This window comes from Chelonoidis abingdonii, chromosome 10 (genome assembly GCF_003597395.2).
Source record: "Chelonoidis abingdonii isolate Lonesome George chromosome 10, CheloAbing_2.0, whole genome shotgun sequence".
NCBI lineage: Eukaryota > Metazoa > Chordata > Testudines > Testudinidae > Chelonoidis > Chelonoidis abingdonii.
This window is the reverse complement of record NC_133778.1, coordinates 16,515,987-16,543,234: the sequence shown is the minus strand read 5'-3', so window position 1 is coordinate 16,543,234 and position 27,248 is coordinate 16,515,987. Positions and strand designations below refer to the sequence as shown.

The 27,248-nt window shown below is 40.4% G+C and overlaps 1 protein-coding gene across 1 annotated transcript in view; it reads left to right on the top strand.

Annotated features, from left to right (window-relative positions):
• The window catches only part of CREB1 (cAMP responsive element binding protein 1), a 52,948-nt gene that overhangs the window by 19,184 nt on the left and 6,516 nt on the right, over positions 1-27,248 (top strand). The window contains exons 2-7 of the mRNA XM_032765018.2: positions 8,263-8,384; positions 14,074-14,220; positions 15,971-16,071; positions 21,672-21,814; positions 22,930-23,112; positions 24,409-24,559. Coding sequence (XP_032620909.1) covers positions 8,271-8,384; positions 14,074-14,220; positions 15,971-16,071; positions 21,672-21,814; positions 22,930-23,112; positions 24,409-24,559 — 839 coding nt within the window. The 5' untranslated portion in view covers positions 8,263-8,270. The remainder of the gene's footprint in view (positions 1-8,262; positions 8,385-14,073; positions 14,221-15,970; positions 16,072-21,671; positions 21,815-22,929; positions 23,113-24,408; positions 24,560-27,248) is intronic.

Here is a 27,248-nt window from a genome sequence, read left to right as displayed (position 1 = left end):
CAAAGGCAGCTCACTCCAGTCAGAGCGGGAGGATGAGCCAGAGGAGAGGAAACGCAGGTGTGAGATAAAGGCGGAGCAAGAGTGCGCAGGAGGCTGAGACTGAAGAGGGATGTGCTAACTGTGAGGATTGAGGAATTATCAGACAAATTACGCATTATCAGACTCCAGGAGGAAAGGTCTTGTGGGTGAGGATAAAGAAGTGCTTTGGAGGAGACCAATGGAGAAGTAGCCCAGGAGAGTTGTATGCTGTTCATAGGCAGCTGTTACATACAGGAAGGCATGGCATTGCCCATGGGCCCTGGGTGGAACCTGGAGGTAGAGAGGCAGGCCTGGGTTCCCCCCAAACCTCCACGACTACTGACAGAACACAGGAGGGGGGGGAGTTGACCCAGACTGTGGGTTTCGATCAGAGAGGAAGATCACTTGAGGTGAGTGGCAAACTATGGGCCAATAATGCAATCCACAGGACGCCACCATAAGGTAAGGGGAACTCTATTGTCACATTACTGGTGTCAGGAGGTGGTGATTATTTTGGTGTCGCTCGACGTGGCAGAAGAAGGAGGGAGATTTTAAAAACAAAAAAAAGAGAAGGGTTAAGGTTTTTTTTTTGTCACGTACAATGACGATTGACGATTAGTGAATTACCGGGCTATGATATCAAGCTACGGCCAGCCCACCGGCAGCAGGTCTCGACACGGTCAGACGTAAGCCCGTCCACAGCCATAACTGCAGTGCGGCTCGCAAGCAAGGAGACTAATCGTGCGCTGATGGAGCCAACCTGCTTGTCCAAAGACCATGGCACAAGCTTGTGTTGGCGTGAACTGGTTAACCTAGCGTAAAGACCCTTACAGAGCTGAACCGTGGCCAATGATGGGAAGCGGCTCATACGGCATAGCCATTCTGGCTGAGGCAAGGAAAACTGACATTGGAGGATGAATGCCTAGAGGAATCACTTTAATGGGGCGTCTTTGAGAAGGCCTTTTTAAACCCAGGTGCCCTGATTAGCCTGCCTTGATTGGCTGCAGGTGTTCTAATCAGTGTAGCTATCTCCACTGCCTTCTAGAAAGATCTTAATTGGCCCCAGATGCCTTGATTAACTGGAGCAACTGCCATTTGGTTACCATGGTACTAGGGATTTGTTTAACCTGGGGCTAACATACCTGTTCCTCAGTACTTTACTGTAGCCATCTGGGCTTGCCCCATCACAATACACTTTGTGAGACACACGTCCTGCTTGAAAGGAATCTGCCTGAGACATCACCTCCTAGTTAGCTGCCTTAAGAGCATCATTTTCAGTAGAGACACACAACTCCTTATATACTATCTGTAATACATTTTACAGTGATTATTACAACCAAAGGGCTGCTGGCTCTCTTTAGAGACCTCACACGTGCCACCCTTTAGTGATTTATGCTAATATCCAACCCAGGGGATGCCTGTAAAACTTCATGCACTCTTTCTGCCAGTTGGCACCAAGAGGTTCCTGGGTCACAAAACTTGCTGTTATTTTTTTTAGAAAAGGAAGAGAGTTGAATAAAAATATTTTCATCTCTCATTTAGGGTCTAATCCAAAGCCCACTGAAATCATTGGTCATACTTCAGCTAGGTCTCTAGTGTATTTCTACAGCCTGCATAGACAGACTTGCATTAGTTCTGCTCAAGCTAGTGGGCTAAAAACTATGAATATTGTGGCATGGTCAGAGGCTCCGGCTAGCCACCTGAGCTTGGACCTAAGGAGCTGAGTGGGCTCGGACCTTGGCAGCTAATCCAAGCCACTGCTCATGCCACGACATCTACACTGCTATTTTTAGCGCTCTACTTTGAGCAGAACCAGCATGCATCTGTCTGCCTGGCTTAGGAGGCATACTCCCAGCTGCAGATAGGTAAGACCTGGATTTCTAAAATTAAAAAATAATAATAATAGTAAATCAGAAATTGTGTAAAATCACACATCTCTTTCTATTCCCCCCCCTCCTTGCCTGAATTTTACATGCTCATGGCCTCCCAAAACATTCACATTTTGGACTAGAATATTCCATGCTTCAAGTCTGTGTAAATACTTTTTAAAAAAAGTGTTAGGAAAATGCTTTCAGCTATAAGTTCAGGAAAAGTGAGGGGAAACGCCCATTTAAAAATATTCTAAACATCCATTTTTTGGGGAAGAATACACAAAAAATGTCCTTATCTAGTTTCAAATGTCAAACTAATGACTTTGGTCATTCAAAAAGAATAATTTTAGTTTATCAAAGAGGAGCATTACTAGTTCAGGTCCTGATTCTGCAAATATCTTGCAATGGGATGACTCATATGAGTTAAATTATGCACGCATGTATGTGCTTGCAGGACCAGACCATAAGTGCACACTTGTATTTGTTCATGGGGAGTGTGCAGCAAGAAATAAACTCCGCCATTAGATCACCATCGTGTTCTCTTTTACTCAAAACAAAACAGTTTGAATTTAAAAAATCCTAGATAGTAGTGTAACGTTCTGCTTGTATTTTTAAGCATTCAAATGAGGAAATTCCAATAGTTAAGAATGCGAGGCAACATTCACTCCGACATCTTGCATGTATATTTTCTTTTTCTCATTCTTCCTGTTAAAGGAAAATTTTATTGTATTGCCGTTAGTGTGTGCCAAAAACTACACAGGCATTTCCTGACTTGGGTGTTCCACAGCTCCCATGTTACATTTTGTACTTATGATGAGATCAGACACTGGCATTCTTTGTTGTGAGATTGTAATTGAGGATGAAAATAATTGTAGCCCCAATAATTTTTGCTGGTAGTTTGTCATTTAGATAGCCAAAATGAAGTAGTGAAATTATTAATTGGAGCTACATAAAATTTGTTTAGCTATTGTAGTACAAAAAGGTACTATAATGCTAATTATTTCCTACCTGAATATCCTTGAAACGATCTAATGTCAAAGAGTGCCAATAATGTTTGCACACAACTGACATAGAAGAGGTCAAAATGGACTCCAGGGAGTTTGTTACAGATTCAAAAAATTGGATCTGTGTATCTATGTAAAGACACAGTGGTTCTTGAAATAGTAATTACATTTATTCTGTTAAATATACTTTGGCTTTCTGATGTCTTAAGTATCAGTTTCTTTAAGGTGACGTACGAAATGGGTAGGGAGGGAGTTACGTCTTTTTTTATTATTATTATTATTGTTGTATGAAGAAGTCCTGAAAGGTTTTCTACTTGACGATTTCCTTAAAAATATCAGGAATGTATCAAAGGATGTTCTTTTTTTTGTTGGGGACCTTACTGGAAGACTCCAAATATGTAGGGATAACTTGTTCACCCCTTTCTTGAAGGGGCAGGGTGTTAAATCTTTAACAAGAAATTTTTTCCGAAGTGTGATAGCTGAATGACAGCTAAGAGTTTTAAACAGTCTGAGTTTTAAACACTTCCCATTTCAATTAATCAGAGTTCATTGAGTTCCTTTCTATGAAATGTCAAGATCATACTAATTCTCTACTCATCCATACAGTATTCCAGGAGAGACAAGACTTCAGTTTCTAATGTAGAAAACAAGAAACCATAAAAACAAATCTTTTCTGGCTGTCAGTAGGGCATCGAAGCCATATTGAGGAAAAGTCAGATCCCCAGAGTGTGGCAGCAATTGATTTTTGTGACGATTCAGTGGAAATTGAGAGCGGTAGGGGAGTGTGGAGATGCAGGGAGAGGCAGAGAGGGAGTGGAATGTGATGTTCAAGGAGAGTGACGCACTTAGGAGAATATGGGCTGGTCTACACTAGGGGAGGGGATCAATCTAAGATATGCAACTTCAGCTACGTGAATAGCGTAGCTGAAGTCGAAGTATCTTAGGTCAAGTTACCTACCATCTTCACGGCGCGGGATCGATGTCCATGGCTCCCCCTGTCGACTCTGCTACCACCGTTCATGTTGGTGGAGTTCCGGAGTCAACAGGAGCACGTTTGGGGATCGATATATCGCGTCTAGATGAGATGCGATATATTGATCCCCGAGAAATCGATTGCTACCTGCCGATATGGCTGGTAGTGAAGACGTACCCAAAGTGGAATAGGAATAGACTGAGAGGAACAGGGGAATGTGAGGTACAGGAGGGAGACTGCAGAAGTACAGGTGGATACTTAGGGGCACATTTGTTAAGTTTACTGGGCTCTAATTCCCTGGATCAACCCAATATCTTTTTTTTTCTTTCTTTAGATATAGGTATAACATTTGCTACCCTCCAATTCTGTGTTATAGTAGCTGTTTTTAATGAGAGCTTACATGTTTTTGGGATATATGTGATCTGGGCCAAATGACTGCTTTTTAAGTGATCTATTTGTTCCAGCAACTCTTCTTCTGTCACCTTAGTTTTTGGTAGTATATGATCTTTATTAGCAGAAAGGAGTGGGTCTGCGGGAGGAATAACATCCTCTTTGTTGAAGACTATTGTAAAGAAATCATCTAGCTTCTCAACAATGTCCGTATCTGCCTTACTTGATTCCATTAATTCCTGGTTTATAGTTGATTAGAACCTGAAATGATCATACAAGCTTTGTAAGGTTATGACAAAGATGTTATATGTACCCTCACTCAAATTCTTCTACGGATGTCTGTTCTTTCTCTCTTGTTGCATGTAGACTTTGTGAACAAGAGGACTTAGAGGAACAATACCAACTGAGTTTAATTTAAATAGACTGATTACTGTTTCAAAAGTCAAAAGTCATTTTTGCACCTTAATAAGCAGTGCAATGGAGTGCAAACTTGCAGTTTGTTTCAGTTATGATGTCTATGATTGCTATGGTAATACAACTAATAAGAAGTAATAGTGCATAGGGCTTGTTTTTTTGTTACTTTTTGGGGAAAATTAAATGGAACAAGAAAAAGATTTGTGATATTCTAGCAAATAGGTTTTTAAAAATCTGTCAGATTTTATCTCTAGAGAAGTCTGGATTAAGACATTGCTAAGGTTTGTCAGACAGCAAGAATATGTCTTCCCTTCTTTGACACAGAATTGCTTTACTGTACATACCAAAAAAAAGACTTGCACACATACATAGTGTTTCACAAATATTAAGTCAATGGAAAAGCCATGAATAGAATGCATATAAATTATATTCATTTTACAGTGAACTTTTAATGCTGTGGAAAAGTCTGATGACCTATGGAAGACTAGGAAGTCTTCGTAGTCTAAAGAAGACATTATAATATCCAGAATGACACTTCTGTGTGCTATAGATATTTCATTGTGGCTTGCAGACTAAAATCTTTGCTGACTTCCTGAAGTCCTCACCTGAACAGCTTGGGCTGAAAGGTTTAGGACAGCTCTGGATAGTGGGCTAACTATTGCATGCATTCCTGTGAAGGTTCACTCTACAAATATGTTCCTAGTTTAGAAGATAATTATGTACATCAAATTGTCACACAGTAATTCTTAATATCTGTTTAATACCGTAAAGAGATTTCCATGCAAAAAACATAATTAAAGGTTAGAGTTAAGATTGTAAATAAATCTTTCTAACTTTAAAGATAGATAAACACTGGAGTCCACAAAATTAAGCACTACAAAGGAAGGAAGTTTAAAATTAAGGTTTTATCTTTAAACAAAATGTAATAACTGTGAACTATCGAACAAAACAAACTACAGAATATATCAAAATGATGAGTTAAATTGTCTCAAACAACCTTATCTGAACCCCATTATTCTGTCTATGCTCAAACTCTGTTCGTAAAATATTCTTGGGCAAGCAAGCTTTACATTTTCCAACTAAGATAAGATCAGCCATGTACTACACATCCCACAGTTGAAATACTAATATCTGCATCATCTGCCAACCAAACGGGCCTAGTATCTCCAGTCTGCTCTCTCCTGACCTATTAGCAACCCAAAGATCACACTATTTAGAGGTCAGACACACAAAAACCTATCCAAATCTTATCTTACCTTCCTAGTATTGTTCCCTCAGATCCGCCATTGGATGCAATGCACCAATCTTAAACTGTTCTGATCCTCATTGGCAGGCTTCCTGTGGATACTAATAGATGAAAACTTTATTCTGTGTATGTACAACGATGTGGCCCCTGCAAGCTGATTCTGATTGCATGGTTCATGATGGTTGCACAGTCACAGGCTGTGTATTTCTTGAAGTCCAAATGAAAATTTATAAGGTATAAACTGCTTAAGATACATTAAAACTACAAGATTCACAGCCAGGTTACCAAATGATAGAATATCAGGTATCTGTGAGCTGTGATACTTGTCAGACTCATGTCTGCCTTCTGTGGAATATACAAATTCTGGAATCAGGGGACGCAGGGCAGTTTGGAATGCTTAGGAGAACCTAACTTGCTTTTTCCAAAAATGGAGAGGGTTTTGTGCTTTATATTTTTTAAGTGTAACTTAACCTTGATTTCTTTCCTTTCCATAGTGTTTGGATTTTTAGAATTACAGTGTTCTTATGTTATAGTTCCCTTAAATTACTGATACTTATTACAGTTTCACTCCAAAGCAGGGACTTTTCTAAGCGTTTCCAAACTGATGTTGGAACTACATATGTGGTACTTGATAGCACTAAAACTAAGTTGCTGATTTGAGGGAATATTTTTTTATTTTGGAATGACCACGTTTTGTTTATGCACAGTGGCTTGCTCTGTTCCCATGGAACATGACTGAGGTAGTTGGCACCTATATCTTTCCATTGCTATTTTTCCTGAAGAAAACAAAAGTGTTTATGCAAAGTTGGTCGTCTGTTGCTGCTTTCAGTATTTATAGAGCTTTTTCTTTAACGGTCTGGAAATATTCAGTAGAGGCCAAACTGGTCCAGAATTCACACTTACTGTTGCTTATCATTCCACAGATACTTGTTTTAATACTGTTTACTTTCATTGGTCTGATATGCAGTAACACTAATCTAAGCCATTGAGATTTCATATTTTACCCAGGACTGAAGTATGATAAACAGAATGAATGTGAAAGACAGTGATTGCTTTTAAAAGAGAGCAATGCCTATTCGCAAAGAATATACATTCCAAAGTAATTTTGAATCACAGTTCTTGTTAAAATGGAAGCTTCTCTACAATAATATTTCAAATGAAATATTTAAACCATTAAGAAGTGACAGGTTGTACAATATCCAGGTGCTCATTGAAAGGTAGTGTGATTGGAAGACTTCTCTAAACTTGGAGGCAATTCTTTATTACATGCTAAATATTTTCTTTTGAGTATTTACAGGCAATTTTAAAGTGACTTTCACAGATTGGTGCAGATTTAACTTTCAGTAAACTCTCCCTACATGCTTGCTCTTTGGGATTGTGCAACTTCATTGTGTTGAATTTTGTATGTTCTACTGAGACACACTTATTCAATTAACGCTTCAAAATAAGATTGTATTAAGAGCTGTCTAGGATGCGTAATTTAGCCAAGGAGAATTCACGTTATATACAAAACAGCATAAAGCCTTCTAACTTTTTTATAAAAGTAATTTCAAAAATATTCCAAAATATCATGGGTTGATTATTGGAAATCATGCCATATCCCTTATGTTGGTGTTGGTCCATTCTGGAAGTTACTTCCAATATTATCTATGTTTATTTTCTTTGGCAGGTGAATTTTGTCCACAATTGTGGGTAACATTTTATCCACAGGAACAGGATTTGTAGGAAACATCCCTGCTCAGTCCCTGGGATGGCACGTACTCAGTTGCTCCATGGTGATGGCCCGTGCACACTGTGATCACAGATAGGATTTGTGGGGATGGAGCATGAATAGTTCATATAGAATCTTCAGAGAATTTAGCTGCCAAACTTACGTCGCTGAGCATGTGCAAACTGCCGTTTGTTTTGAAGGTTTATATAACTTGGCCAAATTTGGGTAGGTGTTCGTGGGGATGACAAAAGGCAAAACTAACAACAGAGAGAGCCTCCTGAGAGATTTTGAGTCCCTGAAAGTGCTAGAACTTCTCAACAAAATGGTTGTAAGAATATTTTAACATGGAGCAAACAACATATTTTCTTCGTCTTATTAGAAATTGCTAAATTATTTTTACTGAAACTTCACAGAAAATTCAGTCTGAGACAGACACTTGGCACAGAAAATTTCTTCCTGAATGGTTAAAAGAAAAATTATAAGCAACTGAAAACTAGGTCTTATTATACAAAATGTTGGGCTGCAGTAACTATATGCATTGCTACCAGCTCCACCGATAATAATGGAGTTACATGGATATGTAAGCCATGAAAGAGGCAAACCCATACTGATGACACACATCATTGTGATTGTAGGTAACTAAATGACCATGGAATCTGGTGCAGAGAACCAGCAGAGTGGAGATGCAGCCGTTACAGAGGCAGAAACCCAACAGATGACTGTACAGGCCCAACCACAGATTGCAACATTAGCTCAGGTACAAAGTGATTTGGTTTAATATTTTTACAGCATTGTTCCCAAATGCATAAGGTTTAAGAAGGAAACTGTTTTCTGAGGCAAATGAGAGAATGTTCCATTTTATGTGTGTCTAGAACAGGGAATATGTATATTTCATTTAATTTTGTAATGAGAGTTGTACAGTACCACTTGTTGGTTTATCTTCAATATCATATTGGACTGTGTTAGGCCTGAAGTAGTTTTAATGCCAGGATGTGCTTGCCGCCGCTTCCCGCAGCCCCCGTTGGCCTGGAGTGGCAAACAGCAGCCAGCAGGAGCTGCAATCGGCCGAACCTGTGGACACAGCAGGTAAACAAACTGGCCCAGCCCGCCAGGGTGCTTACCCTGGCAGGCCGCATGCCAAAGGTTGCCGATCTCTGTTTTAATGTATAATCCATTTATAACGCGACTACAGATACAGAGTTTTGAATTACTACTTTTCCCTTGTAGCATTCCTTCCCGCTATTCTTTAAAGATACTTTGAAACTTTGAATTTCTGTACTGACTTGTATAAACAGGATTTTGCTTATTTTAGTTAGGAACTTTGTTATGACAGTACAGTTATCTCTTAAGAAGACAAACTGGTTTGTTTTATATGGTTAAATAATGCAGAGAATGCATAAATTAACAAAAGGGATGGATATAACAAAAATTATAAGCAACTTCCAAACTTCCTTTTGTTTTATGCTGTTTGCTCATTATCAGAAACTCAGATTCTGCAGAGTTGTCTCTCGTTTACTGGGGCACTGTTAGACCCTTTATTGTCTCAAAAAAAGTTACTTTGTAGAGGCCAGAAATAATGCAAACCTAATTATCTTCTGAATTTCGGGAACTCAGCTCTATCCTGGGTTCCATTGATGTTTGGCAAGAGTAACTCCATTGTGTAAATGAGTATAGAATGTGGCCTGTGGCATCAGTCCCTTGTGTAACAGTTTCACTTTGTAAATTATTTGCATTCCCCCAAAGTATGTAAAATGACGTCTCACTCCTATCTCTTTATTTTGTGAATTTCTGTCTGTCTGTCTTATGGCGTGATTATGAAATCATTTTCCACTTTCATATTTACAAAAATACATGACACCTTGTAATAGACAACTGTTAACCCTTTTCACTGGGATTATAGTCTTATGTAATTAGCAACATTGAAACACTGAGAATTTACCTGTATAATAGGGTTCTATTTAGTTTTGTTACTAAGGCAAAATTCCCAGTAAAGTCCATATGGAAGTTTTGCATGAGTAAGAAATATAGAACTGGATCCTAGATAATTAAGAATTGAGAAACTGCAAATAAGTATTTAATCCCTTTCCCAGTTGTTACTCACTATACTATTTTACAGATGTTTTTGTTACTTTGAGTAAGTTATAATTCTATTGCTGCATTTTTTCACACTATCTTAGCTTTACCCTATCTGTACCTTTATACTACAGTGTTATTTTATTATAAGACTTTTAACTTGTGTTTTGGCTATCCAGAGCATGGGATGTGCACCTATAATCACTTTTACAATCCAAATAAATAATAATATCCATGTAATTCTTTCATGATCTCATTTTCAGAGAAATGTTACTCTCTCTTTGTAACACTTCACATACTTGTAAAATTTGCAGATGACACCAAGCGGAAAGGATTGCAAGTATTTTAGAGGACAGGATTAGAATTCAAAATGATCTAGATCCCGGGTCAGCAACTTTTTGGAAGTGGTGTGCTGAGTCTTCATTTATTCACTCTAATTTAAGGTTTCACGTGCCAGTAATACATTTTAACATTTTTGAAGATCTCTTTCTATAAGTCTATAATATATAGCTAAACTACTAATGTAGCTTCATTTAAAATTAAATTAAAATGTAGAGCCCCCGGACTGGTGGTCAGGACCCAGGCAGTGTGAGTGCCGCTGAAAATGAGCTCGCGTGCCGCAGCTTGCCTACCCCGATCTAGACAAATTAGAGAATTAGTCTGAAATAAATACAGTTTAATTCAATAAAAAGAAGTACAGAGTTCTTCATTTAGGAAGGAAAAATCAAATGCACAAATACAAAATGGGGAATAACTGGCTAGGTGGTAGCCCTGCTAGAAGGTATCTGGGGATTATAGTGGATCATAAATCGAATATAAATTGACAATGTGATGCAGTTGCATTCTGGGATGTATTAACAGGGGTGTAATATGTAAAACACTGCATATAATTGTCCTATTGTACTTGCCACTGGTGAGGTCTCAGCTGGAGTACTATGTCCAGTTCTGGATGACACACCTTAGGAGAGATGGGGACGGATTAGGGAGTCCAGAGAAGAGCAATAAAAATGATAAAACCTGACCTATTGGGTAAGGTTAAAAAAACTGGGCATGTTTAGTCTTGAGAAAAGAAGATTGAGGGGGGCCCTGATAAGTGTTCAAATATGTTTGTCTGTTATAAAAGGGACAGTGATCAATTGTTCTGCCTGTCCACTGAAGGTAGGACAAGAAGTAATCTGCAGCAAAGAAGATTTAAGTTAGATATTAGGGAAAACTTTCTAACTATAAGGATACTTTACCTATTTAGAATAGGCTTCCAAAGGAGGTTGTGGAATCTCCATCATTAGAGGTTTATAAGAACAGTTTGGACAAACACCTGTCAGAGATGGTCTGCGTTTATTTCCTCCTGCTTCAGTGCAGAGGCTGGACTTGATGATCTTTGGAGGTCCCTTTGAGCCCTATGTTTCTATGATTCTGTAATTTTTTTGTTGCATTTGTTGAGGGCTAGGGAGTGCTCTCCTAGTAAAGAGAAAAGTTATACTTGCTATTTTGAATAAGATAAATTGATTCCATAATGTATGAGTCAGAAACATCTGCCGAAATGATTATCAGATGTTGGCCTAGCTCAACAGCAGAACAGCTTTCAGTTGATCAGCTTTGCTTTCATTGGCAAGAACTACTTTAGTCAGTTGGATTCATTATTAATAAGGCCACATGTTGATGGAACTTAATTTGTCTTAAAAAATTACATTAAGAAGAGGATTTTTCTGCAAGTTTGTACCCTACTGCGTGAGAAGCTTGTCACCCAGATTGTTTACTACCCTTCCTCCAGCCAACTGACATCATGGCACAAGTGGCCCTCAACTGCTAAAGAAGAGTAGTGCCATGCTAGTTTCAGCTGCAGAGGGCACATGTGAAATTGGTAAAGTGCCACTCTGCAAGAATGCAGTGCATCTTTGCAGTAGCCATTGTGACAAAGTTCCTCCTCTACCTTGGTGGGTCCTGCGCTTATTTGGCAGATTTGCTCACCTCAGTGATCTTCCACACAGTCTGGGTCAACTTCTCCTGTGTCTGATCAGGAGTTGGGAGGTTTTGGGGGAACCCGGGCCCACCCTCTACTCTGGGTTCCAGTCCAGGGCCCAGTGGATTGCAACTGTCTATAGTGTCTCCTGTAACAGCAGCATGACAGCTACAACTCCCTGGGCTACTTTCCCATGGCCTCCTCCAAACACCTTCTTTAACCTCACCACAGGACCTTCCTCCTGGTGTCCGATAACCGCTTGTACTCCTTAGTCCTCCAGAAGCACACCCTCTCACTCTCAGCTCTTGCACCTCTTGCTTCCAGCTTTTCACACGCACTTCCTCTCCTCTGGTTCTCCTCACCTGACTGGAGTGAGCTCCTTTTTAAACCCAGGTGCCCTGATTAGCCTGCCTTGATTGGCTGCAGGTGTTCTAATCAAGCCTGTCTGCTAATGTTCTAGCATTAATTGGTTCTAGCAGGTTCCTGATTACTCTCGTGCAGCCCCTGCTCTAGTCACTCAGGGAACAGAAAACTACTCATCTAGTGACCAGTATATTTGCCCTCTACCAGACTCCTGTACCCACTGGTTTGGATCTGTCACACCATCTTCACAATAAAGAGCAAAAAAACAGGCACCAAATTTGGAGAATAAAGGGGAGACAACTGGGTTGTCCAAGTGCAATTTCCCTTGATTTTCTGTCAAACAAGGCTTCCACATAAAGGATTGTTGGTTATGGAAATTCAGAGATTAGTGTTTTGAAAATCATTCATTCGTCAAGATATAAATTTGTTCAGTTCTGCGTTACAATAAATATTAATGCTGCTATATGACATTATTTGAAGCTCGTGGAAGACAGAAGCGTAATCTTTCCTGCATTTTTAGTCAAAAGTTATTACGTTTCCTGAAAACTCCATTAAACATAGTGACATTGATTAGCATTTCCAAACTGGGGTCTTTGAGGGCTTGTCTACATGATGCAGCAATGTACAGTAGTTGCGTGTTAACGTAGCACTACGTGGAACGTTTTTGCTCACCAGCAGGGTCTACATGGACCAGTTAGCGCACAGCATATTGGCGTGCTTTACAAATCACACCCCTCTACTGCAGTGGTTCTCAAAGCCAGTCTGCCACTTGTTCAGGGAAAGCCCCTGGCAGCTGGGTCGATTTGTTTACCTGCCGTGTCCGGAGGTTCGGCCTATCGTGGCTCCCACTGGCTGCGGTTCGCCGCTCCAGGCCAATGGGGGCTGTGGGAAGGGCAGCCAACATATCCTGCGGTCCGTGCCACTTCTCGCAGCCCCCATTGGCCTGGAGCGGTGAACTGTGGCCAGTGGGAGCCACGATCCACCTAACGTGTGGACGTGGCAGGTAAACAAACTGTCCCGTCCCATCAAGGGCTGTCCCTGAACAAGCAGCGGACTGGCTTTGAGAACTACTGCTCTAGTGTGCATTGCTGCACCATGTAGACAAACTCTAAATTAAGCTTCAAAAACCATCTTTAGGCATCCATGTTTGAAAATTGTAGCCATTGTTCTTTGTAGCAATAAATTAACTCTCAGTTGTGTATCGTGCAGTACAGCATTGAAATGACTACCTGGAAGCCATTTGTTTCCATTAAAAGCATGTGTTGTTACTCCGTTTGAACAGTCAGTCTGTGGGCTTTATTTAAAAGGATATTGCCAGCTACTTGATTTGATTTACTTTGTGGCTGTAGTTTCTAACAAGTCTGAAAATTTGACTCCCTAACTAATTTTGACTTTTTACAGTTGGCAAATACTCTCCTGCATTTTCTAGTTTGAAAACAAAAGTAGCTCAGCTTAGCTCCCATATGTTTCTGCCTGAGAGTCAGCAACATATCATAGAAGATTAGGGTTGGAAGAGACCTCAGGAGGTCATGTAGTCCGACTCCCTGCTCAAAGCAGGACCAACACCAATGAAACCATCCCAGCCAGGGCTTTGTCAGGCCGGGCCTTAAAAACCTCTATGGATGGAGATTCCACCGCATCCCTACGTAACCCATTCCAGTGTTTGGAAGGAAGTATTCACTGTAGGAATATTCACAGTTCTGGCAATATTTAATTGCTGCAAGGGAAGGGCGCATATTAGGTTTTGATTACATTACCTCAAAATAGAGGTGTTTCCATCATTTCTTGGCAGTGGTTTTATAACAAGATGTTTAGAGCCAGGGAGACATTCTTCAGAAGATTAAGTTACAAATTAGGACAAATGTTGGGCCTAGAAGGGGTGTGTGTTTTTTTTTGTTTTGTTTTTTGGTGTCCCTTTTAAACATTTTTGATTATCAAAGCCCTTCCTAGGAGAAAAGGCATCATCCTTTTACTGCTGAGAATGTTCTTGGTAGTCAAATAATGAGATGCTGCAATAATCTAATATATATTCCTTCTCTCTCTTTTGTAGGTATCTATGCCGACAGCTCATGCAACGTCTTCTGCCCCAACGGTGACCTTAGTACAGTTGCCTAATGGGCAGACAGTTCAAGTCCATGGAGTTATTCAGACAGCCCAGCCATCAGTTATTCAGTCTCCACAGGTCCAGACGGTTCAGGTATGTATTAAAGGATTTCAAACTCCTAACTCATGCATTCTATATAACCTTATTAGTCCACCTTAATCAAACTTATGTGTGTTCTGTGTCATGTCAACTTAGAATATGCTGAAAGGAAAGTCTGTACTGTACTTGTTATCCCATTCCTTTTGTCTCTTTGTGGTTTATCTGCTTTTTGTTTCTACACATTATTGAGTTTCATTTCCCTCTAGAAGTTGGTAAGCCTATTAGGTTGTGCTTTTTGCTGATATTATTTCTATATCTGGCTTTTACGTGCTGCAAAGTTAACATTACTAGACCATTTTTATGTCTGTTTAGTGACTTCTAAGATGTCTCATTTCTGTATCTTAAATGAACAACAACAAGAATTTTAGAGATTGCCGAATTATTAATGTGGCTGATGTTCAGGAATCAAAGTTTTTGCTTCTTGGAAAATATTTGTATTGGTTTACATGTGTATTTCTACCTCTGGCAGGTTGCAATAAGTGATTTTAATATTCATGTTTTGAATGTTAACTTTATAAAACCTTAATAATTGCTTGATGCTGTATAAACAAAACACAATACAGTTTATGATTCACAGGGTGAAAAGCCAATCTCAGAATTTATTAAAGACTTGGAGAAAGGCTTCAGTAGTCCAGAAAGCCTTAGTCTTAATCTCTACTGTGGTTCCGTCTCTGAGCAACATTTTAAATTACCTTTTAAATCCAATGTTGCTGAACATGGAAGCAGGAACTATTTAGGCTGTGGTAAATCATTTTCTGGCCATTGGGAACCCACAGGGATGAGAACTAAACTAAATTAAAAGCTAACTATTGAGATTTTTTTTTTTATAGAGGTATTTAAACCAGTATTGATTTAAAAAAAAATTAGGTGACACGTTTTAAAATTGGATCATTCTGATAATGATCTTGGTTATTTCCTTGCATTGCTTTGGTTATATGCTTTTGTCAGGCTCTACCTACCTCGGACTATTGGAGTTAGAGTTTAATGTTTTACCCAGTTAGAAATCTGGAGCTGCACAATTTTCAGGTGGTATGTGGCACTAGTTTCTGGCTCTAGTGATTCAAGGTAAGAGAGTGATGATGAAATCATGTTGGAATTCAGAACGGATGATGAAGTACAAAAATGTATTTTGAATGGTGATATTTAAAGTCCAATACTTCACAGTCTGCTATGCTTGTATAACCCTTTAGCGTGGCACCCAGGAGGCCTTAAGCCCCAAGTATACAGCATGAAACCGGGAAAGGCTCCTGCAGGACCTCCATATCCTTGTAGAGTTTTATAATTGGTTCTGTCACAACTGCACTCCTCATTCCCTTTGTCTCCAGACCCTTCTGCTTTCAATCCCACGTTGCTTCTAGTTACTGTGTCTCCAGACCTGACTGCCTACCTTGCTTTGGTTCTTTGGACTGGATGGAAGCAGGATAGAAAGAAGGAGTTATGGAAAGAAAAAAGTGGGTGGAACCATTATTTATAATAATTTGCCCATTATATATTCTCTCATTTGAGTGACTTAATTGTTAAATACATTTCTGAAGCTAGATGGTTGACTTTGGGCATCTATGTATCCAGTAACCAGTGATCAGCTATTACTTTTGATTTTCGAGGTCGAAGTCCTGTATAGTACTTGTACTGATGATGTCTTTTGCATACTGTGAAAACTTGCTTACAGTGGTAGATTTATTACTGTAGAAGTGGCTTGTTAAACTTGCTTACAATGGTAAATTTATTCTGTTCTTATTTACAGATCTCCACTATTGCAGAAAGTGAAGATTCACAGGAGTCAGTGGACAGTGTCACAGACTCTCAGAAACGCAGAGAGATCCTTTCCAGACGACCCTCTTACAGGTATGGATGTTAAAAGCTGAAGCATTTTGCTTGATGCATTTATTCGACAAATGGGTAGACAAATAATGTGTTTCTGTAGTTAATATGAGATCTACCTTTTTTACTAAAATATTCCTTCAGTGACACCTTTCCATGACCAGTTTCTGGTGGGATGGCAGGAGATCAGCAGAATAAGATAAGGAGGAAGAGGAAAAATATCTGCCATTATGGAGAGATAGGAAAGAAAATCAGCTGAGAAATAAGTTCAATGCTAAATAAATCTATATGTGTAGCATTTAGGTACAACTGTGAGAGAAGCCTTAGAAGTCGCATAAATAGATATTTAATTCTTGGAGCGCCACCGAAATGTGCAGGCAGGTTGCTGCTGTGAAACCCTTACAACCCCCCTACTAAACCATATCCCCTGAGTCCTGAACTTACCAATCTGGATTCCACCACGTGAGGGTCACCCTGTCCCCATTACCCGGCCCGCTTACTCATACCTATGACTGTGTGTAGCCCACTATATGAGCGATGTACCCTCACTGCCCCCCTACTATATCTTGACCCCACCAACCGTACACCCCGCATTGGGGACATTACAGGCTGTATGTATTATATGCTGAACCATAACCAATTGCCAGTGTCCCCCCATACTCTGTATGTTTCCCCCGATGACCAATGACTGACATATCAAACTCTTTGTATCACCTTTATTTAATATTTTCTAATAAACATTTAAATCTGTAGTCTCTGTAGAATCAACTTTTCTGTTTGTTGTTAATGTTGAAACACTAGCAATAGTCAGATTTAATTCTTTCCTTTACCTTAGACGTCCAGTGGAAACATGACATTATGTGGCTCATTAAAACTGCTGTAGGTGGTATTTCTTAGAATTTGCCATGCTTCTTGGGGAAAACTAGCGGATAACCAAACAGGCTGCAGGTGCCCAGCAGAGAGGGAAGTGGCCTAGTCAAGCTAGTTTACATGTATTATTCTCTTCAAAATGCAGGAAAGTCTTGGATGTGAGTTAGAACTAGCCTTGGGCATCTCTAACTTGCATGCAGGCACTTATGCAGCAGAACAACTGGTATTTTTCTTTAAATCAGACATTTATGTCTTCCTTTAGTAAATGCCCATGAATGTTACAAAGAACAGCTCATTCTGGCAGGGCGGAATTTTCTTCTGTATTTGAGTAATGAATTCATTTTTAAAATGCAGTCCCGTGGAACAATTGATTATATGTAATTCCATTCAGCAATGCTTTTTGGTGTGCTGAAACTGACATGTATCCTTACTTTGGCATATGAAGGTCTAGAATGAGCCCCACATCCTCAGAAAATGTGCAGGGACAATGTCAGTAGCAGATATGGAGACAGTACTGGAATCACTTTTTTGGAGCAGAATTGGCCTTCGGACCCATAATCATATGCACACTAAATCTCTGATTTGAGGGCCCTTAAAATGAGAATTTCACCTTTTGTTTTAAAACATATTAACGACGCAGTTTTAATAAGCAGTCACAGCTCCCCTCAATGTCAAAGTGATTTGTAGGTGCTCAGTACTTCTGAAAATCCAGCTATAAGTTTCTATCCCTTTTTTGTGAAAATTGGCTTGAAAATATAAGCCAGTCACCTGGCTTGAGAACTTGTTATTCATTTTTCCTAGAGTGCACAGGTTATTCTGTGTCCCTTTCTATAGCCATTCTGGGTCTTTGGGGGGCAATTAAAGCCATGATGGCAGGCTTCTAGATTTTACAAGTGCTCCACTTGTGTTTGTAGCTGCGGAGGGGAGGGCTACTGGTGTTAAATCTGCCACAAACTTCCTCTTAGTCAGCTGTCCGCAGCTGAGCGGTTGAGCACCCAGTATGACCTCTGACCACAGGAAAAGGCAGTTGAGCAAAATGAGGCAACAGAGTGTAGTGAACAAGGCAGAGCACTGAGTACAAGGGAGTAATGCATTCTAATCCCACATTTAACACTGACTCTGTCTGTAGCTTTGGTGAAGCCACTTAGGGCCAGATTCTGTCCTCCTCAAGCCAGCTTCTATGTGCCATTTAGGCAGGAGGAAACTCAACTGATGTAAAGCTGGTGTACCTGGCTCCTATGCCAGCCAGCCTCCTGTCATAAGTAGATAGGTAAGGTAAGGGTTAAGTTTCTTTTACCTGGAAAGGGTAACCAAACACCTGACCAGAGGACCAATCAGAGAACTGGATTGTTTAAAAGTCAGGGGCAGGAATTTGTATAGCTCGGAGGGGCTTTTTTGTTTCTCTCGGCTGTGAGTAAACAAGGTTCCTCCTAACTCCTTCTTATTTCAATATTATACCAAAAGTCTATGAGTACAAAAGGAACCCAAGCAATTCGGCTATGAGGAGCTTTTGTGTTGTACGAATAGATGTGGATGGCTGTGTCTTTTGTTGTTTTCTCGGCGTGTGAGTTAACAAGCTTTCTCCTACTGCATCTTTCTCCAAGTGTCTCCTACACATCTGTGAGTTACAAAGGAACCCAAGCAATTCGGCTATGAGGAGCTTTGGTTGTATTTACATGTATGTGGATTGGTTGGACTGGTTTAATCGGCCATCTTTTAAATACAGCTGTTTCTTATCTATTTTCGTATAACAAGAGCCTGTTTGAGTTTCTTAATGCAAGATTATTGTTTTATATTTCCTTTTTGTTATATAAACTTTTCTTTTAAAACTTGTGGAAATTTCTTTTCCTAGGGAGGCAAAGGGAAGGAAAAGCCAGGCGTGGCTATTTCCTATTGCTTTCAGGGAAAGAGCAGGCTACGGGGAAAGAGAAAAAGAATCATCCTTGTACAGGTACCTGTCTCCCTCACGGAAGGCAGGCACGGGGAAAGGCAAAGCCAAACTGTTGGCATTTTGCATCTCAGTTGTCTGAGGGTAGAGAACGCTACTCTTGGGAAGCAGAGAAACCAGTTTCTTGATACTCGCAAGCTAGACCAAGAGGCAAAGCCTGGGAAGAGGGGGGGAAGGGATTTTCTCCCCTGCTTTTAGCATCCAAGGGATTGGAATCTGGGTGTCCCACCAAGGGAGGTTGGGGACACCAGAGAGAGGAAGGGGGGATCAGCCCCATCAATTCCTGATCTGGTGGCAGCAAGAATATCCAAGCGGTAGTGGAGCTTGGGGGAGTTTCAGGTAAGCCCCAAATTAGGACGCAAAAGTCCAGGTTTGGGAAGGTCCAGATTGTGGACTCTAAAGTCCAGGTCTGGGACTGGAGCTAGATACACACCTCCCCACCCAGCGGAAGGTCGATGTTTGAACAGAAAGGGTCGGGGCCAGAGTACAGCAGTGTTCTGCCAGTTCTCAGATAACATAACGAGGCTGTTGTAATTTACATTAGGGACAGGGCTGGTAGAGATCAGCCCACAGAATCAGGGAGCCATAACCAGCTCCTTGATGACCCCACCTTCACTTTGCTTGTCCATTTTTAACTCAGATATCTTTCACTTTTTCCACACCACCTCATGTGCATGGGAGAAACTCCCCATCTAAATTTGTAAAGCCAACACCTTATCATATTTGAAATTCCTCCTTAATACTTTACCTCTGCCACAGTACTCACCATGCCCATCTGGCATTGGTTAGGAAAGTGGTGAGCTGTAATTTCTGCTTTTCTGATAACTGCTGTTCAGTTCTATTATTATCTCATCCTCCCAACCCCCCATCTTGTTTGTCCATTTTGTCCACCTGTCTCATCCTTTCTGTCTCATCACCTGTCCGATGCCTACATTGTAAGCTCTCCAGGGAGATGACTGTTGTCTTTGTTACTTGTCTGTGTAGCGCCTAGCAAAATGGGGAGCTGAGCTTCAGTTGGGGTTCCTGGGTACTAACAGAGTCTAATTAATAACAACAAAGCCCTATTTCTATCTCTGTCTTTGTCTCAAATTGTTTGGTAATTGACTAGCCTTCTTGGAATACAGGAATATATAGGTTTGGCTACCAAAGCCAGGCAGGAAAATTCAGTGTAATCTGGGCCTGGGTTCTTCAAATGTTTTTGGATGAGAACTAGGGGTGCAGTCCACAACAGAACGAATAGCGCTTCGTACAAAAACAAAAGAAGATCCCAATTTGCCTTGTATCAGAGGGGTAGCCGTGTTAGTCTGGATCTGTAAAAGCAGCAGAGAATCCTGTGGCACCTTATAGACTAACAGACGTTTTGGAGCGTGAGCTTTCGTGGGTGAATACCCTCTGCGTCTGACGAAGTGGATATTCACCCATGAAAGCTCACGCTCCAAAACGTCTGTTAGTCTATAAGGTGCCACAGGATTCTCTGCCAATTTGCCTTGTTGTCTAAAGAAGCCTTTTGCAGTTGCATGTAATGGAGCATGCAGTCAATAAAAGAGAGTTTGCTACTCCTCCAGATTCTTGGTAGAGAGAGTTATCAGTCCAGTTGCAGCACAGGGCAGGTGGTAGACCCAAGCATTTTGGGCAGCTCTTTTGTTGAGCATCTATCCCAGTCAGTTCTAGCCAGAGTCAGTGAGATCCATGGCCTTTATGACTACAGTAGAACCTCAGAGTTACGAACATCTCAGGAACGGAGGCTGTTCGTAACTCTGAAATGTTTGTAACTCTGAACAAAACATTATGGTTGTTCTTTCAAACGTTTACAACTGAACATTGACTTAATACAGCTTTGAAACTTTACTATGAAGAGGAAAAATGCTTTTAACCATCTTAATTCAAATGAAACAAGTACAGAAACAGTTTCCTTACCTCGTCAAATCTCTTTAAACTTTCTCAGTTTTTTTTAGTGGTGTACGTTTAACACAGTACTGTGCTGTATTTGCTTATTGATTGATTGATTTGATTGATTGATTCTCTGCTGCTGCCTGATTGCATACCTCCAGCTCCAAATGAGGTGTGAGGTTGACCAATCAGTTCATAACTCTGGTGTCCATAACTCTGAGGTTCTACAGTATGTTATGTTTTGTCCATTTTGGCTTTGAATAATTAAGCCAACTCAGTAATTAAACCCAAATTGCTCCTCCCTCCCTTTACTATTGCAAGTCTGAAACCTTTCTCAAGCAGAACTATTACCTAACCTGTGAACTTAATTGTGTGAGTTTCATTAAAATGCCCAGTCTTGTCTCCTGAACAGATGCTAGGTCATAAGCTGATTGCACTTCACAATCATTTCTGCTAAGTTTTTGAAACTTAAGTCCCTGGGTGAATTTTAGGCCTTGGTGGCTTCTGCAGCAGGAACACGTCCTCTGGATGTGGATGGTGGCAGTGAGGAGGTTTGGTGCTTTAAATACTCTTGCTTTCTTTTTTCACATCTTTCTGTGACTGAGAGCAGGAAACTTGTAAAAAGTGTATCAAAGATGAAGTTTTTGAAGAAAAAGGGAAAATGTGAGTTCTAGATCCAAGTATGCAGAAACACACAAGTTGTTCTAGATTGATTCCACACCACCTTTTTCCTGTGCCATTTTTAACACAGTTACCTAGCATCATTTTAAAGTGTACTTTAATTTTTCTTCCCATCCTATGTATTTTATTGCCTTATTTGCTGCACTTTTGAGTTTTCCCCAGCACCAAGTAGCCAGTAGAATTGATTTTACTTTCACTTTTTGTTAAAATTTTTACAACACGCTGTCTTTGCCAGAAAAATTTTGAATGACTTGTCCTCAGACGCCCCAGGAGTGCCAAGGATTGAAGAAGAAAAGTCCGAAGAGGAGACATCAGCACCTGCCATCACCACTGTAACAGTGCCAACTCCAATCTACCAAACCAGCAGCGGGCAGTACAGTACGTAGTTGCGTTTATTATTGGTTGTGGTAGTTGGACTGGAAGAGAGAGAACTGTTAAATTCTACTTGCATGACTGTTTGGGCTGGGGTAAAAGAAGTCAATATAACACTAATTTAATGTGACTCTTGTGCAATGTCAGAAGCCTTATTAATCCTGTTCCATGACTATATATATACTAGGGTCTGTGACTTTTAAGTACGTTCCAGCTGTGGGTGTGTAAAATGTATAACTTACATTCACAAGGCCTGTTGGTTGCTGTTAGTATGGTACCTGTTCTACTTTCCAGGTTACAAAAGGGATTAATCAGAGTGCTTAATTCAAAACTTTCTTGGGAGAGGAAAGCTATTGGGGCATTTCAGAATTTTCCTTCTTAGCTAATATTTCTGTAGTTTTGGCTTAAAATTTTTTAACACTTATAATATATAACAAAGTAGCAATTACATTTTCAGATAGACAAGAAAAAAGCAGGGCTTCCATAACCTTATTTGAAATGCATAATAAATTTCAATTTCTGTGTAAGATGTGCTCCCCCTGCAGCCTGAATACTGGGATGGAAATTAGTGGATTAAGGGAGTGAAAGGGAAGAGGAAACAAAATTATTAGATGGAATGAGAGACTGGATATGTGTGTGTGTAAACAGTGCATGAGAAGGGGATTCGAGCAGGAAAAGATGCTGGAGAACAAAATGGACACAGCAAGGTGAAAATTGAAGAGAAAAGCATGGAGAGGAGAGGAATTAGAGAAAGGAGCAGAAGGAAAAAAAGAGAAAAGAGCACGTAGCCAACAAGAAAATCATCAACTCAGTAAATAATACAATTCTACATTGGGAGGGATGTAGCTTCTCTTAGGGATGTGACTGGTAGGAGAGGCAATTCTTGGTCTATATTTTTGTCTGTCAGAAAGGTAGCAACCTTAAGGTACTGAATGAAATGATAGTAGGTCACTGCTGAAGAGTGACCACTTCTAAAAGACAGTTACAATGACCTATCTGATGTTAAGGTATGTAGTTGTGCAAGGGATTTAACTCAAGATGTTTCAAACTGTTCTTCTGTAACTGTGCTGTAAACTGTAAATAACCATGTCAAATCGTTTAACTATTGTATTTGTTTTCAGTTGCTATCACCCAAGGAGGAGCAATACAGCTGGCTAACAACGGCACAGATGGAGTACAGGGGCTCCAGACGTTGACCATGACGAACGCAGCTGCAACCCAGCCTGGCACCACCATTTTACAATATGCACAGACCACTGATGGACAACAGATTCTTGTACCGAGTAACCAAGTTGTTGTACAAGGTAAGAATAATCCATCATTTTATGTTTAGTCCTAGGGGAATTTAACTTGCCAAAATAATTCCCTCAAATATGTCAGAAAAAGGAATTAACAGTTTTGGCACAGATCAAATTCTAAAACAGATAAAATAAATTCCAGAAAAAAACATGTCACATTTTCTCTCACTCAGAACAAACTTAAGATATTTTTGGATATAGAAAATGCTTTTATTTCGGTTCCTGAAAGTTAGTTCACTTTTGCTTTGTCCATACCGTACTTCCTTCAGCTCTTTCAAGAGAATATTTGCTATCTGTTCCCCAAAACCTGTGACACAAATTTCTTGAGAGTTCCTAATTTCTGTCAAGTGGTTATCTGCCATGATGATAAATTAGAAGTAAAGTTTTAGGAATGTTTTCCTGTTCTTTGGGCAGAGATCTATTCACAATGTTCTTTCCATAGGGGAATTTTCCTTTACTAGTAATTTACTGTCCTCTCCAGTTAGAAATCCCTGTTCCTTTTTAATGCTCTTTCTGGCAGTATAAAACAGACATGGTTAAAAAAAGATGCCTCTGATTTTGCTCTGACTCTGTTCACATCATTCAAGGAAGAGACTTTCAAGCCTTGATGAATATTAGTACATTAAGGTTAATGTATATGTGTGAGGAAAATATGTCTTGTTGATCTTCTTTCATGTATATTTTTTTAAAAAGACATTTTTTCAAGCAATAGTGAAAATGCAATAGATTCCCAAGTAAATAAAAGCTGATCATACTAAAGAAATAGTATTGTGCTATGGGCTGTGTTTCAACAATTAGTGTCTAAATTGCACATGTGCCTGCTATGGATACAAATCCTACATATCTGCACAAAACCCCCAGATAGTTACACATGCAATTACCAGTTCGCATCTGCAGTTAGTCATTTGAGTTCACCTAAAAAGTACTGTTTGCTTAGGAAGATCGTAAAAGTTATTTCCTGCTTACCTTGCTAGATTTATGGTTGCTTAGCCTGTTCACAAAATAGAACTGTCAGAAATCCAGTGGAAGAAAAATGTACAGTAGGACTAGCAGCTGCAGATAAACCTAGTCGTCAGACACAAGTTAAGCCCTCTTCAGCAAGAATGATTGCAACCATAAATATACTAAACTAGGAATGAACTACCATTGATAACCCAGATAATGCTAATCCCTCCTATATTGTAGCCTAGAGTCATCACCTCGTTTTATCTGGTTGTTTAGATTGGTGACTAGGTATTATTCACGGTGTTTTAACAGGATTCTCTTAGTGCTGTGTAACCTAACACTATACTTCACTTTCAGCTGCCTCAGGAGATGTGCAGACCTACCAGATTCGCACAGCACCCACCAGCACCATTGCACCTGGCGTGGTCATGGCCTCCTCCCCAGCACTTCCTACCCAGCCAGCAGAGGAAGCTGCACGAAAGAGAGAAGTGCGTCTAATGAAGAACAGGTATGTGCGTAGTGTTAATTTTGCTTTAGTTGTGCATAGAATTAGAGTAATGAGTGTTTAACTTGTGCAGTGTACACATTGTATTTCTAACAGGTCTAGAGAAGTGTGTGTGTGTAATTGTTTGTGCAAATAGATTCCTGGCCTTTCTCATCCCCTTTATGAAACACCATCTGAAGAAGGTCAGACTTCTTTAAAGATGCCAACTAAGACAAACAACATCTGGTAACTCAGTATATTATGGCTATGAAGCCATAAGACTTGGCTGTCAGTTCATTCTGCAAGGGCTAAGTTACCCTTTCAACTAGCATCTGTTAAGTAAATGCATTTATGCAATCTCCTTTCCTCTGTTCTTTAACTTAGCCTTCTGTGCATTCTCCTTATTACTAGTCCCCATGCCCACCTCCCACTTTGGTGAATTCTCTCTCTCATCTCACTCATCCCCTTTGGGCACTTGCCCCATAGGTTCTATTCTCTGAAGACAGCAGGAACCAAGGGGAGGGGCAGAGAAGCAGCTGCTCCTCTGAGCCTGGACTCTCAGGACTTAGCAGTGGCAGCAGATAGGGTGAGGGAGTGAGAAAAAGAAACTACACTATGGGGTGGGGATGTTTGGAGAAGCAGGAACTGGTGAGGCAGGAGAGAAACAGCCACTCCCCCAAGCCTGTTACACTGTGGGGAAGAAGGGTGGGGGGAGAGATAGCTCAGTGGTTTGAGCATTGGCCTACTAAACCCAGGGTTGTGAGTTCAGTCTTTGAGGGGGGCCATGTAGGGATCTGGGGCAAAAATCAGTACTTGGTCCTGCTAGTGAAGTCAGGTGGGCTGTACTCAACAACCTTTCAGGGTCCCTTTCAGTTCTGTGAGATAGGTATATTGCCATATATAAGGGGCATGGGGTCAGAGAGAGGCTGGGAAGGATGCTCAAGTCCAAATGTTGTAAAGGTGAAAGTGGCTGGCTGGGAGCAGGAGAAGGAGAAAGGGGTTTAGCTGATTCTGTCCCAACAAGCTTGAGCTCCCGCTTCAGCTCCTCACATTTGGCCCCTCCTTGACCTATCTGAGCTGCAGAACAGGCCATGTGTTTGACACCTCTGCATGAAACAGTATAACCCAAGCAAATGGCAATGATATCTGTCATCTGTGATGGGAAAGAAATCCTGGGGGTTGTGAAGGGTCTGATTGACTGACCTGTTATTCCAAAAAGCCGACTGTGTTACGTAGGGGAGTTTATCTTCTGTTTATTGGTAAGCCGTGGATACACTGTGAGGGGACGTCACATGAACAGAGTGTTATGCATTGTTTGAGTAGAACGAATGAAGAAATAACTAGTGCTGAACTGCAGAATTCACCTTTTCAAAAGGTCTTTAACCAAAAAGTCACTTCTCCTCTTTCAGTACAGGTTTCAGATATTAGTTGGTGTAACTGTTTACCCTCTAGAGCCTCTTCTATTTGAGAAAACATAGTTAAAATTCTGAGGTCCCTTAAGAATCCTACCCACAATCAAAGAAAGCTTTGCAGTTTGGAGAATATCAGGAAAACATGGGAAATCAACCGTACCCATGTGATATTGCTGTCTTCTGCAGGAGTCACATTGCCTATTTAACCTGCCTAACTAATAGGTGTTTCAAAAGCGGAGATACATCAGAGAAGGAGGGAAAAATGATCTAATGCCTGAGATAGATGGGAAGACAATATATGCTGAAGGATTACATAAAATATTTATGGGCAGTATTGTAATAAATGTGATTTTGCAAAGTGTAAATTTCCTGTTCTTAAAAGGATCTTTCAGTTATGACAAATAATGGCTGAAAATGATCCTAAATATGTATATTGTTAAAATCCACCATCACCCCAGATCCAATCAAGATTACTCTCTCAAAAATCAATTTTGGGCTGGATAGACAAGATTTCTTTTTAAAATAACAAAAACAGACCACCATGGACAAATTTCAGCCACACAGCCCATTTCAGACAATTCATATTAAAAATGTATGAAAAGAAATTAAAAACTGCATGGCAGGGTATAAAGCCTGAAATTTCAGATCAAAGAGCCACCTTTATGTAGAGGAAAACAGGAATTTGTCCTATTTTTAAGCCAATTTCAGAATGCACCTTAACCCTGAAGTAGTAGCAAATGCATCTCTAATAATACTTCACATTTCTTCTGCAAGGGAATGTGTAAGAATGCTCTTCTCCCAGCTCTCAATGATAGAAGAAATTCCCTCGTGAAGTTTTCTGGTCCCTACGTAGGTATTTCTGCACAGGATCATTGTGACGTTTCTCAGGGGTCACCATTGTGAGGCACCTCCCTACCACCTGCTCTTAGCATGAGGAAGCCTTGCTTGTATCTGCCAAGGGCCAGCTCCCTGATTTTTCCAGACACAGGAAGCACAAGCACTCCCCTCTCAGCCCACACAGGCACCCCCTGTCTCTCATTTAGGCTAGCAATAGGTATGCTCCAAACAAAAGTCCTCTAATTATCTCCCTGTAGCATCCAGCCCCTTAATCACTGGACACTCAGAATTACCAGATCCCATAGTAACCAAATCCCACAGTGTCAAGGTATTTTTCCCACTTTGAACTTTAGCGTCCAGAAAGTGGGGACCTGCATGTACCCTTCTAAGCTTAATTTCTAGCTTAGATTTGATAGCGCTGCCACCAACCAGAATTCCAGTGTCTGGTACACTCCCTGTCCCCC